This window comes from Puma concolor, chromosome E1 (assembly GCF_028749965.1).
Source record: "Puma concolor isolate L17-30 chromosome E1, mPumCon1.1.hap2, whole genome shotgun sequence".
NCBI classification, from domain to species: domain Eukaryota; kingdom Metazoa; phylum Chordata; class Mammalia; order Carnivora; family Felidae; genus Puma; species Puma concolor.
Window position 1 is genome coordinate 56273101 of NC_141680.1, and position 14546 is coordinate 56287646.

Consider the following 14546-nt stretch of genomic DNA (forward strand, 5'->3'; position numbering starts at 1 on the left):
TTCTACCCAAACATCCTCATTAGTGGAGTTGTATCTAATGTGGGGGCTGGGGTCCACATTTATTAAGGTAAAGATTATATGTCGTCCAAATTACCTTTGAAAATCCCTTAATCACCCTGAAAATTGGTCATAAAGTTCAGTGTGCATGGTTTGTGCTGTCCTATACACGGAAGCTCTCTCACTTGACTTCCACTTAACCAACCAGCCATGTTAATGGATTCCATATATTTTCTCTGCAAAACATGAAGGTGCCCACAGTCCCCAGGGTTCTGAAGGCTAATAAGGGGCTGCTCTCTGTGATGCCCATATGTTTCTGCTGCTACCGAATCAAGTTGCATGTTTATAACGAATCAATTGTCACTGTTCCCAGACTTGTTTGTGCCAGTTGTACTTTTTATAGTCATTCCATAATTTATTTAAAAAAATTTTTTTAATTACATTTTTTTTTTCATTTGTTAATTTTTGAGAGACAGAGAGAGACAGGGTGTGAGTGGGGGAGGGGCAGAAAGAGAGGGAGACCCAGAATCCGAAGGAGGCTCCAGGCTCTGAGCTGTCAGCACAAGCCCGATGTGGGGCTCAAACTCACGAACCATAAGATCATGACCCGAGCTGAAGTCGGACGCTTAACCAGCTGAGCCATCCAGGTGCCCCGTAATTCCACAATTTAATTAAATATGATGTAATGGCTAAGAGTGCAAAAGAACAGTGATTTCTTTGAAAATTGCACCGAATGCTTTGATAAAAGAAAAGTGGCAAAAATAAAAGGGTGTGTTACAGCAGAGAGAGAGAGAGAGAGAGAGAGAGAGAGAGAATGAGAATCTCAGGCAGGCTCTGCACTGTCAGTGCAGAGCCCCGTGCGGGGCTCAAACTCACCAACTGCGAGATCTTGACCCAAGCTGAAATCAAGGGTTGGACGCTTAATCGACTGAGCCACCCAGGTGCCCCCTTTTGCTTTACTTTAAAGAAACAGACTAGAATTCGCTGCCCATGCACGATGGCTGTGATTCATGGAAGAAAGACAACAAGGAGCTGTATACACGGAGAGCATGCGGAGAAAAAGCAAAACGCTATGGCCCAACATTAACAGATTGGTGAATGAATTTGCATTTGTGTTTTAAGTAAAAATGAAGTGTCTAAGAGTATATTTTTGTATATTTTAAGTTCCCTGCTTTAATTGTGCTGAGCAGCCTCTTGCACGAATGTCTGATGTACGTTATACAGCAACGTAGACTATTTAAGTAAGTGTATTCATCTGGTGGCGTTACACAATTAAAATCATTTTTCCTTCGTTCTCTTTCTCCTGTTTGACTCAATGTATGTGACAGAAATGTGGTATCATGTCAATAGCACCACATGCATAAATGCAACGATTCAAGCCCTCACTCAAGACCTGGGTGCATCGACTAGGTTAGTTACACTAAGCACCACAGTGGCTCTTACTAAACCAACCTTAGCGTCTGGGGTGTGGCTGGGTAGGAATTAAAATGAACATGGGGTGGGTGTGGGGGGCGGGCACCTGGGTGGCTCCGGTGGTTAAGCGTCTGACTTCCACTCAGGTCACGATCGTCATGATCTTGAGGTTCGTGAGTTGGAGCCCTGCATGGGGCTCTCTGCCTGTCCGTATGGAGCCCACTTCGGATCCTCTGCCTCCCTCTCTCTCCGTCCCTCCCCCGTCTCACACATACACTCTCGCTCTAAATAGTAAAAAATACATAAATAGGGGCGCCTGGGTGGCGCAGTCGGTTAAGCGTCCGACTTCAGCCAGGTCACGATCTCGCGGTCCGTGAGTTCGAGCCCCGCGTCGGGCTCTGGGCTGATGGCTCAGAGCCTGGAGCCTGTTTCCGATTCTGTGACTTCCTCTCTCTCTGCCCCTCCCCCGTTCATGCTCTGTCTCTCTCTGTCCCAAAAATAAATAAACGTTGAAAAAAAAATACATAAATAAAAATAAATGAACACGGGTAAGGAACTTGCCTTAAAATAACACAGAGGCAGCACGTGTCTCTAGAGCCAGACTGCGTTAGTACAAACTCCGGCATTTCCAATTCTCAAGGGCAAGCAAGCCCCTTAAATTCTCCCTGATCCGGCTTCTCTGCTGAAGGTGTTGTCATGAGCATTCCCTGAGTTCATCAGTGGAAAGTGATAACAGCAGTGTCTCGCAGGGCGTAAACGCCACACAAATGTTAGGTATTGTCATTGCCAGCATTATCAATCATTATCATTTGGCCTCTGATCCGGTACAATCCGAGTGGCTATTATCCTAAAGGTGTAAAAGAAACAAAAGCCCGCACTATCATTTGAGCATGATATGAAGGTAGGGGTCCCCAGTTACTTTCCCAGAAGGAGAAGAATAAATGTTGCTTCAGAACTCCAAAAAAAAAAAAGTTTATTTATAAAATACCGACAAGTTTGACAGGCCATGGGACATCTCGTGGTATATATTTCAAATCAATTTCTTTTTTTACCTTTCATTTAAAAAATAAACCTGCTAACAAGCTATATGACATATAGATATATATTTTTCTTACAGATAGACACCTGCCACGATGAATATTCTCCCCACAGTTCTTCATTATATCTTTTAAATCAAAAAAATAAAGATTTGTGTTGGTTTTTGTTTTTGGAGTCCGTATGTGTAAAGAAAGGTAACACGTTTAAATGCTTTTGGTTATTCTTACGGAAACAAAGAGAAGGGGGGTGGTCCCAGGAGGGCATCTGTGCTCCGGGTGGCGGCCAAGGTTGCCACTGGGCAGGACCATACAGAGGCACTCAGATCAGGTGGCTGCTGCTGGGGGCGGGTCCCCCTCCCCGCTCCTGTCCTCCAGCCCCTCACACCACGTGCACCACGGGGAGGGGAAGGAAGCCCCTGCCCAGAGTGGGCTCTGGGAGGCTCTGGCACCTTTGAACGCTCTGCCCAGGGAGGTGTGGGCAAAGACAGAAGGCCTCGAGACAGCGTGCTCTGGGCGGGGCAGCTGGAAGTGTCCGTGCTTCCTCTGAATTGGGGCAGTGTCAGGTGAGGGGACAGGACGGGCGGCCTGGGTTTGCAAACCTCCTGGGGCCCTGGGAGAAAGGCGCTCTGGAAGCCGAGCAGCTTTTTGGTTCATCTTGGCAGTCTGGGCGAGGAGCTGGTGTGCACGCAGGGGGCGTGGCCACGAGGGGGAAGGGCAGTGCTGGTGTGCCCAGCGTGGGCTGCTGGGTGCAACACCAGATTTCCCGAGGGCATGACGAGGCAGAGCCAGAGGACACAGAGGTGTCCTTGTGTCAACCTGCTTTCAGGTGGTCACAGAGACAGGGGCCCTGGCATCGTCCGCCCAGGAGCCCAGAGGTCGGGGAGGTTCCCTGTTACCTACGGGCAGTGCCCGGCACATCCTAATGCGACCGGGTGTCTGGTCAGGGGTCGGGAGCCTCCACTGCCCCGGCAGATATGTAAATGAGGGCAGAGGTGTCCTCTGAGAAATCTAGAGTTCTGTCGTGGAGACCTGGGCTTCCAGATGTGGATGGGGCAGTGGGGCAACATTTTGGGTGGGTGGATATGACCCAGGGCTGGATTTTCACGTTGGGCACAGCCTACCTTCCAGCTCACACAGCATCCTCGCCAGTGCCCTCTCAGGCTCCCACGTTCGAGCGGGAGTGACCCCGGCTGCCTGTGCCTCACAAAGGACAGACGAGCTACCAGAAGGAATCGCAAGCCTGTTTGCGAACACACATCCGTGCACATCTGTGTGTGCGTGTGCGTGAGCCCAGGCGTGCACGGCCCTGTGCTAAGTGTGCGTGGGTGTGTCGGCGTGGGGGTGAGTGAGTGCGTGGGGAGGGGGAGGGCGCACATCTCGGTGCACTAGGCAGTCTGTGAAAGGCAAAGGAAATCTGGCCTCGCGCGCACACGCGCACACACACGGCTTCACGCGTCCTGCTCCTCCCCCCACCCCACCCCACTCCCAGATTCCTCACTGGGCTGGGCTACATGAATTCCCTACTGCAAACTGGGAACTTCCGCAAATGGCTAAACACACAGCAGATAAGGAAAGGGATGAGGTTGTTAAAAAAAGATGAGATGAAAAGGAGGCACCGCCGGGAGATCACAGGCGGGTGGCTGCGGATGTGTTGCCATGGAGACACCAGATGTGTACAGGGCAGACCTCAGGCCTGTGTCCTCGTGGGGGTGCTTCCCTCCCGAGACACCCCGGTGGAGAAGCCGGCGTCTGGGCCCCGTCTGCGGAGACACCTGCCAGCGCTCCCGAGGGTCTGGGAGGTATGTCCTCCCCTCAGGCCCCTGGCCCTGCTCCCATCCCCCTCACCTGAGTGGGGGGCCCGTGGGGCCAGGTGCAGAGCCTCGCTTTCCTTGGCTTGCTTCCCAAATCCCCCTTTCAGACCTCCTCTGTTTTCCTCACCCCCAAGATGGGGCCTGCATTCGGCCCACTAAGGGGCCCCACGCCGCACCCGGTGTCTTCCTGCCGGACCACCTCCTCTCCCAGAGGCTGCTGCCCACCCAAAAGCACGCGGCTGGGCCAGCTGGGGGCACTCGGGGAATTCGACAGAACGGTTCCTCCCTCAATCCCTACATCCTGGGGCTGAAAGGAAGATTCAGGCCACTAGAAGTGGCTTTTTAAAAGAACATTCCTTAGAGCAGATTGTGTGTGTGTAAAAGCTTTGCTTCCTGTCAGCTATTCTTGTCCTTGGTCCCATCTGACCTGCTCCTCCTGGCCGGCCTGGCTGTGCATCTTGGGAGCTGTGTGAAGTTTGGATGGGGCCCCTCCTTGCTCCGAGCCCTGGCTAGGCTGAGGCCGGCCTGGAACACATACCCTGGGGTTGGGTCTTTGACTCTTTGTAAACCAGGTGCTGGGCAGACAGCGTAGATTCTGGGAGCTCTGGCCTCTAGACCAGAGGCCTGGCCCACTCCTCTGGGCTTCCGTGCCCCTGTGCTTGGGACTGGGGGTGCTTTAGATGGGGATCGCTCTGGGTTGAGAGCGACAGGGACACACATCTGGAAGTGAGTGTCCCGACTGGCTAGGACCCAAAGGGATTTCTCTTGGGAGAGGATCCTTAGACCCTTCTCCTTGCAAGTGCATGGGGGACTTGTGTGTACGTGCCCGTCTCAGGAGGAAGGGGTGTGTCCGGGGACAAGGGTGTGTCTGCCTAGATGGCCATCCCTCACCCCTGCCTAGCTCCCCAGCCGGTGCATGCTGAACTTCCTTATCTAAGCGCCTTCCTTTCCCTCTTGCTTTAAGGAGGGTGCTGGTGGTACCTAAATTGGAAGGAAGACGGAAGTTAAGCTTCCTTCTTACATTCTTGACTTCCTGCGTTATGCCCAATTATCCCAGCGATGCCCGGTCAGTGCCCTGTACTCTGTTCCCCGGGTTCAGCTCTCCTGGTCTGTGCTCAGGAAAGTGAATTCAAGTCAAGAAACGGCCGGGTTCAGTGGTGGTGTGGGGGCCTCTCCCCACCCCGGGGCCCTCTTCCTTGGAGTCACAATAAAAAGCGTATGTAAGAAACAAGGAACTAGCTAGGCAGACTCTCACCCCTCAGTTGTTTTCCTTTTTCTAAATAAACCAAACGCTTGGTGGAGAAGTTGAACAAGGGAGGGGAGCGTGAGGAGCAGGCCAGGGGGACGGATTGAACCCCCAGAGGCCTGTCAGCGATGCAGGGGGAGGGCTGGGAGGGGTGTGTGTGGGGGGGGCGGGGAGAGAAGGTGAGCTTTGCCCTCAGGGGCGCCCAGCCTTGCACATCATCATCTAGCAGTGGGCCCAGGGCCCCCCCGCACTGGCGGAAGAGGCAGCTGTCAGGACTTCCAGAAGCTTCTCGCCCCCTGAGCACACTGCCTTACAGCTCTCCGGGCCTTAGCTTTCCCTCCCTCCCTCTGTCCCGCCTCAGCCCAGGCTGGGCCCCTGCAGCCCGACTCTGTGAAGTCCGTAAAGGCCCAGGGAACCCTACAATCTGGAGCTGACCAACTGTGGGCCACACACACACACACACACACACACACACACACACACACACACGTCCTCCTCCGGTGGTTTTCTTCTCCTCCTTCTCAACACCGTCTTTGCTGGCCCTGGAATCTCTGGAAAAATAAACTCAGGAGGTGAAAAGTTGACTTGGTTTCTCGGTGTTTTTGTTTTCTGGCAGGCAGTGCGGGGAGGGGCGGATGGGGAGTTTGGTGCTGTTTTGTTTTGTTTTGTTTTGCTCTTTCTTTCTTTTCCCCCTTCCGACGTCAAACAAACGATGAAAATCCTGCTATAGGAGCCCGGGGGCCGGGGGTGAGGCTGCTGGGGGGGCGGTAGAGGGTGCTCTGCTGACTCGGGGGGTTCGGGGGGTTTTGGGGCGTTGGGGTCCGACTGGCCTTGGGCCGGAAGAGGCCGCCCTGCTGGGCGCTGCTGCTGTTGGCGATGGTGGTGTGGTCCGGCTCGCCAGAGTCGCTCTCCGTGTAGCTGTACGCCTGGGCCCGGGAGATCCCCTTCTGCTGCCTCCGCCACGAGTTGTAGTAGGTGGGGTCGCTGATGTAGTGGTTGACGAAAGAGTGGGCCTTCTGGTGGGTCGGGTCGGCCTCGTACTCACTGTCGCTTCCCTGGGAGGACAGAGAATCGGGGAGTCAGGGGCCCCGCGGGGACGGGTCCGTGTGCCCAGGGCTGCAAGCCGCCAGGCGCCCAGGTTTGAATCTCCCAAGGCCTGGACTGTGGCCACCTCTCTCCCCCTCACTGCCCAGGGGGCATAATGCCCGGATGTGCCCACCTTCCTTGCCTTGGGAGCAGATCGTGGCGTTGACACACACAGCCTTGAAGGGACCCAATGTGGATCGAAGACCCGAGTTCTAATTCTTTTTCATTGAAGGGAACTTTATAGCACATGAAGTTAACCGTCTTAAAGTGTAAGATTCAGTGGCTTTTCACACACTCACAGTGTTGGGCATTACTCCGCGCGGCTCCAAAACATCTTCATTGCCGTGTACCCACTGGCGGTCGTTCCCCCTTCCTTCCCCCGCCCCCACTCCTGGTAACCACTTTCTATCTCTGTGGGTCTACCTACTCCGGACATTTCCTACGGGTGGGATCCTATAAAACGCGCCTGTTGTGTGGCCGGCTTCTTTTGCTTAGCATATCATGTTTTGGTGGTTGAATTCATCATGCCTTTTCATTTTCTGTATTTCTGATGCTTTGACATCTGGGGCCTTGCTGATTCTGGAGGGGCTATGGCTCCTGGGGCTGGTCAATTTTTGGAGCTAGCGAATGCCCTTTCATCACCAACCGCTGCTCCTAATCACCCCAGGGGCCAGGTACCAGGCAACTAGGGACAGCCCCTGTATCCCAGAGCCCACTGAATTGATTCATACTAACCTAAGCCTGCTTCCATAATAAAGGCTCCTGCCCACGCGTCCCCCCTGCTTTCTCTGCCTCCGGGGGACCCTAGTGCTTTCCTGAATGGCCCTGCATGGTGTGATGGGTCCCCTCTTCTTGGGAACTGTGAATGATAATTTTTTTCCCCGGGACAATCATCTCCTGATCTCCTGGCCTTGCCATACCTGAATAGGAACAAAGCCTACATTTTAGCACGGCTATTCATGTAGGATGTACTGAGTTCCAATCTCGGTCTACCTCTGACTTACTGTGTGACTGGGGACAAAGCCAGGGCCAGACTTGGAGAGGCTCCGGGCACTGAAAGGACGCTGGTGCTCACCCACGTTGTGATCCAGAATGAAAGCAACATCCATTTATAAAATGAGCATGAGAAAAATATCAACAAAAGCTCTGAATTTCACACGATGATTACCCTGTAGCTTTCCCCGATAAATACAACATACTCAGTTTTTCTTAAAACTGTCGATAACTTTGGTGTCCTCACCATAGCTCCAGCTGCCTGAGGGGGGAATCAGCCAAGAGTCAGGCCGGGTTGCGAAGTCAAACAGCGTTCCCTGGTCCGGATCTGAATCGTGGAGCTAAAAATATCATGTGCCCCTCCCCCACCCCAGGCTCCCAGCAATGTTTTGAGAACTAAGAAGAGGACAGATGGGAACACGCTTAGAACTCTCTGGAAGAGATGCGCTCTGATTTTAGTGAGGCTCAGAAGGCCTCACTCAGGTCGCCGCGTCCCTGCCCAGCTAATACATGGAGGCGGTAAATTTTATCAACATACTTTGGGTAAAGCTGTACCAAACAGACCCAGTGAACCCAATACCAATGAGTCTGGGATGACTAGCTGTGTCCTGCATTACAGTCAGAGCAAACGGAGAGTTGTTGACCTTGCCCCAAGGGGTCTGAGCTATGGGGAGGCGCAACGTGCACTTGCTCTCTGGAACCCCAAGTCCTGTATGGCATCCAGCCCCTTCATGAGAAAGAGCTAGAATGTACAGAACTATAGCGGTGCCAGCCGCGGGAGCAGGTGCTCCGTCAGGAGACTGTACTGAACTCTCACACCTCGGCCTCGTCACTGCTATTGCTCTGGAAGTGCCGAGAACACCAAGGCAGAGAGGATGAGAGTTTGCCCCAAGAGATGATGCGCTGGGGGACTCAGGTCTGCCTGATTTTCCAAAGCCCACACATGCTCCACCCCGCTCCTGCCTGGAGGTCACAAGATGGGAATGAGAGCCCCTCTAACCTCCCTGTGGGGATGACATACACCCTAGTCCATCTGCAAATTTATGTCATTTGCTGCCTCCCCTCCTCCACCTCATCCCTCCGTAGAGATGCTCTCCTTACCACCACCCTGCACAGGCTCCCAGGACCTCAGTCCTCTTGGCAGTAGAGACAATGGAAAGTCCCTCGGTGTCCCCATGACGCAGTGCAGCACAATACAAGCCCCTTTCTTTGCCTACTGCCCAGCTGCCAGCCCAGGAGGGAACAAAAGGGCAGTAGAGACAGGGGCTCCATATGCCAAGAGTGGGGAGGAGGCTGAGGGCTGGGCACCCGATGCCTGGGACCGCAGGGAGGCCACCCAGAGGCGGGAGAAGTCTGAGCAAGCCATGGTGGATGCCACGAGGCAGGGGGTTGGGGGGGCTCTGGTGCAGGAGCAGCGAGGGTCTGTAAGTGTTGGGTGGTGGAAGGGGGCACCCCACATTTCTCTCTGTGGGACAGGTCTCTCCGGGAGGGCCCCCACCAACTGGCTTGAAGAGTTGGTAGTGTCATTGGTAGAGGTTCTAGAACTTTGGCCGGCCCCAGAAGCCAGTCTCCATCACCGACTCTGTCCCTCGCTAGCTAGCTAGGTTAAGTCTGGGACGCATCACTTGGCCTCTCTCAGCCTCGGTATCCTTGTCTGTAAAATGGGTAGATGCCTGCAGCTCACAGGGTGAAATGATGGAACGTTGTAAAAGGTGTTACTGGGGAGACAGCGAGGTGGGTCTGGGTGCGAAGGCCTGGAAGCCCCCAAGGAGGGATCAGAAGGAGCAGGGGTAGTGGAGGCGGACTCAATGCTCAGGTGGCTGGCAAGGAAGAAGAATGTTCACCTCCCGTCCCCCAAAGTGAAGCATCACTAGGGGGGATGGGCCTCTCTGGTCCTCCTGGGGGCCCAGACCCCAGAGCCCATTCGTGCTAATGATTACGGTCAGCATCCCGCATTCGGACGGGGGTGGAAAAGCGACGGAAGCCAGAGCGGCAGCGGGGGTGGGGGTGGGGGAGGTGCAGGGGGCTGGAGGCGCGCCCGCCCCGCCCCCAGCTCTCCGCAGCCAGGGAGGCGGCCTTTGCATTTGCGCTGCTCTCCCGCTTCCCTCTCCTGGAACATCTGTTTCTTTTCTGCAGGGGGGTGGGGTGAGAAGGGAAGAAAGCGAGCGAGGGTGGGGGGACCCAGGGCGCCCATTCGGGCTTTCAACTCTCGCGCGTAATTGAATGCAGCTTCCCAGTAACCGACCCAGCACAAAGGGGACCTTTCACGGGCAGTCCCGCCAGGCCGCCAGGCAATCAGGCGACTGCTCCAGCTCCGGGCCTCTTAACAGCTCCTCAAAGCCACTCAATCAGCAATTACCGGGCCTGCGGAGGGGAGCGGAGGGGCGCGGGGAGGGGGTCGGCGGGAGGGATGCCCCGGGGAAGAGCCGGCAACAAAAGAGAGGGGGGCAGAGGACAGCTTTTTGGTCTCCCGCTGTTGCCAGCACAGCGACAGGGACGTAGGGGCCAGGCAGGGTGCCCTCATCTTGCTGAATCTCCTGAAGTCTGGTGGGACTGTGCTGCCCCAGGTGACAGGAGGTCCCCTGTGCGGCTCCTTTGGAGGCTGGAAGCTGGAGTCGCCGTGGCCCAGGGGCTCCCTGCACCCGTCTAGGCTGAGGCCAGCTCTACATCAGTCCCTTGGACGCCCTACCCCTGGAACCAGGGGGCCTCTCCTGCACATCAGAGGTGGGGGAATGTGCTGAGTGTCTCCCTCTCTAGAAGCCCCCACGAGGCGCAATTTTGTCAGGCATCTGGGCTTCTTGTACTAAAACAGCTAGAAATCTCCCAGGAATGTCCTTGTTCTTTCTTTCTGTCTTCTTCCTTTCTTTCTTCCTTTCTTTCTTTTTTTAATGTTTATTTATCTGAGAGAAAGTGGTGGAAGGCAGAGAGAGAGAGAGAGAGAGAGAGAGAGAGAGAGAGAGAAAATCCCAAGCAGGCTCTGCCCTATCAGCACAGAGCCCGATGTGGGCCTTGAGCCCACGAACCGTGAGATCATGACCTGAGCCCAAATCAAGAGTCAGATTCTCAACAGACTGAGCCACCCAGGCACCCCTCCCAGGAATGTCTTTTTAAAAATGTCAGCTCAGCGGGGCCTGAGGCAGTGGGGATTGCCCACACTTCTAAGCTCTGTGATTACGGGCAAGCTACTTGACCCCTCTAAGCCTCAGTGTCCCCAGCTGTTAACTGGGAATCCTGCAACTTGCCTGGTGGGGCGACTCGATTTGAAATGAGAACGTGCACAGGGGCGCCTGGGTGGCGCAGTCGGTTAAGCGTCCGACTTCAGCCAGGTCACGATCTCGCGGTCCGTGAGTTCGAGCCCCACGTCAGGCTCTGGGCTGATGGCTCAGAGCCTGGAGCCTGTTTCCGATTCTGTGTCTCCCTCTCTCTCTGCCCCTCCCCCGTTCATGCTCTGTCTCTCTCTGTCCCAAAAATAAATAAACGTTGAAAAAAAAAAAATTTAAAAATAAAAAAAAAAAAAATGAAATGAGAACGTGCACAGTGCAGGACTTGGCACAAAGCAGGGGCCCCACATGTAGCGTTGCCTCTTTCCTCCGGGCTCCCTCTGCCCTGCCCGTAGTGTGTTTCTAGTTTGGCACAAGCTTGGGCTTCCTGGGCCTGTATGGGTCAGGCTAAGGAGAAGCCAGAGATGGGCCTCAGTGAATCTTGTAGACTCACGGCCCAACCCAAGAGGCGAACACTGATAAAAGACCGGAGACACTCAAGAGGGAGGGGTTGTCAGAACCACTCAGCCAAATGCACACCTGCAAACCTGCACGGCTCCTCCCTTCTCTGCATGACCCAGTCCCGTTTGCACTCTGAGGCCCAGCTGAAATGCCACCTCCTCCAGGCAGCCCTCTGGGAACCTCCAGGAGGATGGGACCGTCCCCCAAGATACCTCAGAGGGCAGCACCCCAGGAGACAGGAAGCCTTTTGTTTCCCATTTTCCTCCTGAAAATTATGGCGTGGCGCCGTAAAATTTTAATACGTGAAAACACGTGAGTATTCGACGCACGTGGTCTTCCCTAATGGATCATAACGCAGTTAATGCAACGTCCCTGAGAGTCGGTCCTGCTCACCACATGGAAACAGTGCCTGGTGCTGCTTAGTGGGTGCAGAGGAATTCGCTGTTGAATAAATGCAGCAAGGAAGGAATGAACGGGTCCCGAGGAGGACAAACCACAAGATGGCCACACAGGGCCCGACCCCAGCGTGGCACACAATAGGTCTCAGGTGGGCCTGGCTTCGTCATTGGTGGCTCCCTGACTCATGCGATAGATAACCCCGCCAGGCTTTGCAGGGGGCTGTGAAGGTTAAGTGTGCCATTCTGGAACAATCCCTAGAGTCATTCTTGGCCGCCGGGAGGGGCTCCGTAAACATTCACCATTAATGACTGGGTGCTCAAAAGTGTTACAGAAAACCTAATTTGTCCTGTCTGTTTTCTTACTTTTCCACATAGGCTTAATTTCACTGCAATGGGTTTCCTGGGGCTGCCCAGGAAGTCACAAAGACTGAGTATTTATTAGAAGAGGCGTGCCCTGGGCCGAGAACTCCTTTTCCATTGAGATTTACTTGTGTGCTATATAATTTTTCTCCCATACTTGGGCTCTTATTTTGAAAATGACGTTGGAATGCAGCCATGCTTTGTTTTCAGAAGTTATATCAAACAAGCTATGGGTTTTCAAACCTCAGCCTTTGTTTCCTGCACCCCCACCTCCCACCCCCAGCCTGGAAGCCCCTTCATCAACACCCCTCTGGGGACAGCCCTCCCAGCCCCAGTCTTCCCACAGCCCCGTTAAACCACTTCTTAACATCTTGTCATGCTCGTTTGTTTATAAGCAACGCGGACTTTTGTTTATTACCCTATCACAGGGAGAGGGCCGGGCAGATTTCTGCCAATTTTGGGTTGTCACTTTTGGGTGGTCTGACTTGGAATAGAAACCAGGCAGCATATGGAAAAGTCACTCTCAGAGGATGCAGGGGGAAGGGTATACTTCAAAAAGTCAGGGCCTCATTCTCCAGAGCAGTTGAAACGGGGCCGGGGGGGCCCATGTGCCTGCTGACCCTCAAGGATGCCCCTCCAGAAGCCATCCCATGCGGGCGGACTGGGGAGCACCCGCCTGAAGCCCCAAATTGCAAGTCGCGGTGGCTGATGCTCTACACAGCAGACACCGGCTCGTACTTGAGCCGCATCTCACAGAGGCGAACGGGTAGTAATCAGATCTGCTTATTTATGTTTTCAGCAAGGGCATCAGAGGGAGACCAGCCGCTCTGTGTCCATGTCTGTCCCCTCCGGCCCACGAGCAGCTCCTTGGAGGCAGGGTCATGTCTCCATCACCTCTCTGTCCCTGGAGTACAGGCTCAAGAACTGAGTGTTGAGAAGTCAGCGTGTGCCCCCTGCCACACCCCCCCGGGGTCGCCCTCTACGCCCTGGGGGGGGGGGGGGGTGGACATCAGGCCTCCTTAGCTGTTAAGACACAAAGTTTGATGTGACCCCGGAGGCAACCAGGCAAGGCCTCTGGCTGAAGCAGGGCCCTGTCCTCTGTTTGCTGAGCCTGTAGGGGCAGAGTCACAGAGCAGTCTGCTTGGGGTTCTCTCGGTGACACGTAGGGGCTCAGGGTGGTGGCTCTTTCCCAACAGGTATGGAAACAATTCAACATTTTGACAATGGCACACGTAATGGTCCTGGCGCCCTGGGTCTGGGGGACGTGAGCGACTGATGGCTGAATAGTCCCGGGGGCCTCCTGATCCTGGCACCTCTGAACCTTTGAAGACAGGCTTGAGTTGTTGTTTGTGTTTAAAGAAAATCCACAGTTATCTGTTCTCAAGAGTGTCTCATCAGCTGGTTCTGAAGGCCCTTCCAGGAGGGTCTGCCACAAGGGTGATATCACCAGCTTTGGGACAGGGTAGGGCCAGGGGGCCAAGCTGGGCTCTGCGTCAGAAGGCCCGTGTGCAAGGTCTGCCTCTGTGACTCGGGCGCTGGGATCCTGGGTTTGCACCTTCTGGCTGTGGGGCCTGAGCCAACTCAGCGGAGCTCTGTGAGCCTCAGTTTCCCCATCTGGACAAAAAAGATGACACAAAGGCCGCTCGGAGGCTCGCTGTGATTACAAAGTGGTGAGGCACATGGGATGATGGGTGCAGCCCCAGGCGGTGTGGCCATGGCCATCAGTGTCACTCTGAAGGATCGCTCTGAATGTGTGCTTCTGGCCTTGGTCTAAAAGGAACAGCTTTACAACTGTGAACCTTTGCGTCTCTCTCTTGCTAGCCTACTAGGTCTGGACTAGCTTGGCCAGCTTCTCCAATGACCCTTTCATGCCTGACACCAGTGTGCAGAGTGCCCATGCACCATGTGCCAAGAAGGGCACCGGGGAGGTAATAGACCTCAGGACGGTCACAAGTCCCTGACTCTATGGAACTTTGCTTTCAGAATAAGTAAACTCAACTTGACCCTGCTGAGCTCCAGATCAAACCCCAAACCACCCTAAAGACCACAGGCGGAGCTCTAGGCCCAGGCTGTGGTCCGCTGCTGCCCCTGAAAGGGAACGTGGGTGTTCTGCTGTGACAACTGGTTTCTGGAACCGGGAGGCCTCCCCTCTCCAGGGCACGTGCTCCCTGAAGGTGACTGGTTCCAGATGGCTATGGAAAGTGCATTCAGGCGGTGGGCTTGTGTCGAACAAAAGACACCAGTGGCAAAGTGGGGGAGTCTAGGGACTCTGCCCGCCTTGAGTGGGCGTGACGGAAGTAGGATGGTCTTCGGATGAGGTTTCTTCTCTCAGCAACTCCTTCGAGGTGGGGGTGGGTGGCTGGTCTTAGGGACCAGCTCCGCATCCTGGGGGAGGCTCCTCCCGACTCTTGAGGAGATGGCCCCGGGCCATCTGAAGACATCTGGGCAATGTCTTTTGCACTCAGAGGGCTCCCTCCCTGAAA

The 14546-nt window shown here is 54.6% G+C and overlaps 1 protein-coding gene across 2 annotated transcripts in view; it reads right to left on the reverse strand.

Moving 5' to 3' along the window:
* Positions 1 to 2368: 2368 nt before the first annotated feature.
* SDK2 (sidekick cell adhesion molecule 2) overlaps positions 2369 to 14546 on the reverse strand; it is a 265473-nt gene continuing 253295 nt past the window's right edge. For both annotated transcript variants that reach the window (XM_086687933.1, XM_086687932.1), the window contains one exon: positions 2369 to 6559. In XM_086687933.1, the coding sequence (XP_086544059.1) occupies positions 6206 to 6559 (354 nt within the window). In that variant the 3' untranslated portion in view covers positions 2369 to 6205. The remainder of the gene's footprint in view (positions 6560 to 14546) is intronic.